General features: G+C 40.5%; 1 protein-coding gene across 1 annotated transcript in view; it reads left to right on the plus strand.

Annotated features, from left to right (window-relative positions):
- The window catches only part of SYNM (synemin), a 19,635-nt gene that overhangs the window by 9,523 nt on the left and 7,409 nt on the right, over positions 1-2,703 (plus strand). Inside the window, 1 exon segment of the mRNA XM_005424223.3 lies at positions 1,275-1,345. Coding sequence (XP_005424280.2) covers positions 1,275-1,345 — 71 coding nt within the window.

Genomic DNA, 2,703 nt, shown 5'->3' on the forward strand with positions numbered 1-2,703 from the left:
TTTCCTTCGTCATGGTTAACACTTTCACTGCCACCTCCTGGATGTGTTTCTGCAGCGTCACCACCGGCTTCTCTGGCAGGTCTGTCAGAGAAATTTATCTGGCACTCACTGGCTTCATCAGATCAGATGTTTGGTCTTGGGAGCATTACATGTGTTGAAGGGATCTAATTCCTCTGAAGCTTCTCTCAGCATGGAGAAAGATAAATTGCTTTTACTGTGAGTTTTTGCAACTCACAAAATAGAAGGAAAGATGCCCATCTGAGCCTCTTTTAGGTAGTTCTAACCCAGCTTTTCTTCTGGATCTAGACAAATCCATCAAGGCCAAGGAAACCTTGCTAATGATATTTTGCTAGTGCCAAAGTGGTCAGTCATGGGAAGTGTGAAATATACAGGTGATGCTTAAAACACCTGCTTTGTTAGTTTTGACCTGAATGTCCAGCAGAGCTGTTTGTACCCCAGTCCTAAGTGGCTTTCAGCTCCTGCCCCAGGGAGGCAGAAGCCTTGGCTATCACAGTCCTCCAGCCTAACTCTTGCCAGCTTTGATGTTGCAGCTGTGTCTTATCAGTGCAGAACATCTGGCATTCCCAAACCCAGAAATGCTCTAACTGGCTGGTAGGAGCAGCATAAACCCACCCAAGTTACTGTGCTGCCTGTAACCTTGCCCAGGGAATGACCTGATGTAGCATTTCCAGGCTGCTGCCCCAGCACTTGCTGGAAGTGTGGGAGCTGTTGGAGTGTCACTGCCAAAAGGGACAGGGGCAGACAGAGAGGGCATTAAAGGAAACCAAGCAGTTTCTGACACAGAGAATTTCCCTACTCCTTTTTTGTGAAATGTGTTGTGCTGATTTACAATGGAATAGGAACTAGGAATGGTTAATTTAACACTGTAAATTTTCTCCAGCACTGTGTTTGATAGCAGAAGTTATGCTTTCCTTCATTTTTCATTTCAAAATGATAGAACTTGCAAATCCTCCTGTAACAGTTCCCTCATATCACACTTCAACACCACCTTTACTGCTCTTTTACAAACAGGAAGGTTGCTGTCATTTTTTTTTCATTTTTGCATTTTCTTTGTAAAACATCTTGTCCAGAGAAGCTGTGGCTGCCCCATCCCTGGAAATGTTCCAAGCCAGGTTGGATGGGACTTGGAGCAACCTGGAATAGTGGAATGTGGCAACTACAGGATAATTGTTTCCATTTCTAAGACTTCTAAATGTAAAATATTATGCTTATTGTTCCCAGTATTTTAATGAAATGCCCTTTGTGTTTTGCAGAGCTTTGTTAGAAGGGGAGAGCAAGCCGTGGATTATATGGAGAGAAGAGTATGCAGGGAAACTGCCTCAAGGTAAAATATGAATATTTTAAAATTAATTTTGAATTAAATTAAATACAACTGGAAATTATTATGTTATACTGTTATGTTCCTGATGTATATTTTTATGGGTGTATTGCAAAGTGAATATTGAATTAGTTTTGAGTGTTAATATTTTAAATCAACATATTGCTCTTCTATGTGAGATACCTTATAAAATCATGGCTTGAGTGGAGGACGTAGGGAGTGATGTTTTGTAGCTCTAAAGAACTTTGGGATGCCTATAGGTCTTAAGAGAGTTCTGAAGTATAAAGCAAGAGGTGTTTAAAGGAACATGTAGTTAAAAATATGGAGTTCATCATCCTGAGGCGCTGTGAGTGGTAAAAAGTTCACATGGGTTTAAAGAGGTATCTTAACAGAGTAATGAAAGACAAATCAAAGACTTACTAAACATAAAGATACCATTTCTATCTTAGGAGCTGCAAATCTCTGGAGGCTGTGAGAGTATACAAGGGAAGTATCACTATTTACTTGCCCTGTTCTTATACTCTTCCCTGTGTATCTACTCTTGGTCCCTGCAAACAGGGTTTTAGATAAGATGGACCTTCACTGTGGCCATTGCCATTAGTAACAGAATTAATCTGGATAATACTCAGGAGTTTAACAATGTGTGGTCATTACTGTAGTCCCAGAAGACATTTGAAGGCTGTGTGTGTAGCAGGAAATGCAAGAGGCTCAGGCTGAAATGCTCACAGAGCTTTGCCTGTGCTGTTAAATTGTGAGCACTGTGCCTGCATCTGGACAGCGGAGTTTGGGTCTGGACTAGCCAGTACTTCTGCAGACAGTGCTCAGCATATTCACAGAATAGGGAAGGAAATACAGAAATAATACAGGAGACACTACCAAAAGTCAGAGGAAGTGTGGTAGCTTTTTAGGAGTGAGAGATGTGAGTGGTGCAGTACTGGTTGGTTTTAACTGTCAGATATACCTGGTACATTGTATTAATTTCTATACACAGAGCCTAAAAGGTTCTTTGTTTCTCTCCCTTGTTGTGCTTTACTGTGTGGCTATGAAGGGTTGTATTTGTGTTTGCAGTTTCTAGCATGTGGTGGCAGGTGTGACATTTCATGTCAGTATGAACTAAGAAACTTCAGGGCACTTAGGCTAATGAAGCAAAAAACCCAGCCTGTGATATCAGCATACATTATTTAATAAGAAGTTGTAAATGAACATCAGTATAAATGTAAAAAGTGTAATTCCTCAGTAAATGCCACAATACCCAGTAGTGCACAACAGGTAAAATTAGCAAGATCTTGCAACTTGAGGAAAAGCTTTGCTTTCAGCTTTAATGTAATTTATGCACAGACTTAATTAACAAAAAAAACCTGCAG

The sequence above is a fragment of the Geospiza fortis genome, unplaced genomic scaffold, assembly GCF_000277835.1.
Source record: "Geospiza fortis unplaced genomic scaffold, GeoFor_1.0 scaffold2, whole genome shotgun sequence".
In the NCBI taxonomy this organism is placed as follows: domain Eukaryota; kingdom Metazoa; phylum Chordata; class Aves; order Passeriformes; family Thraupidae; genus Geospiza; species Geospiza fortis.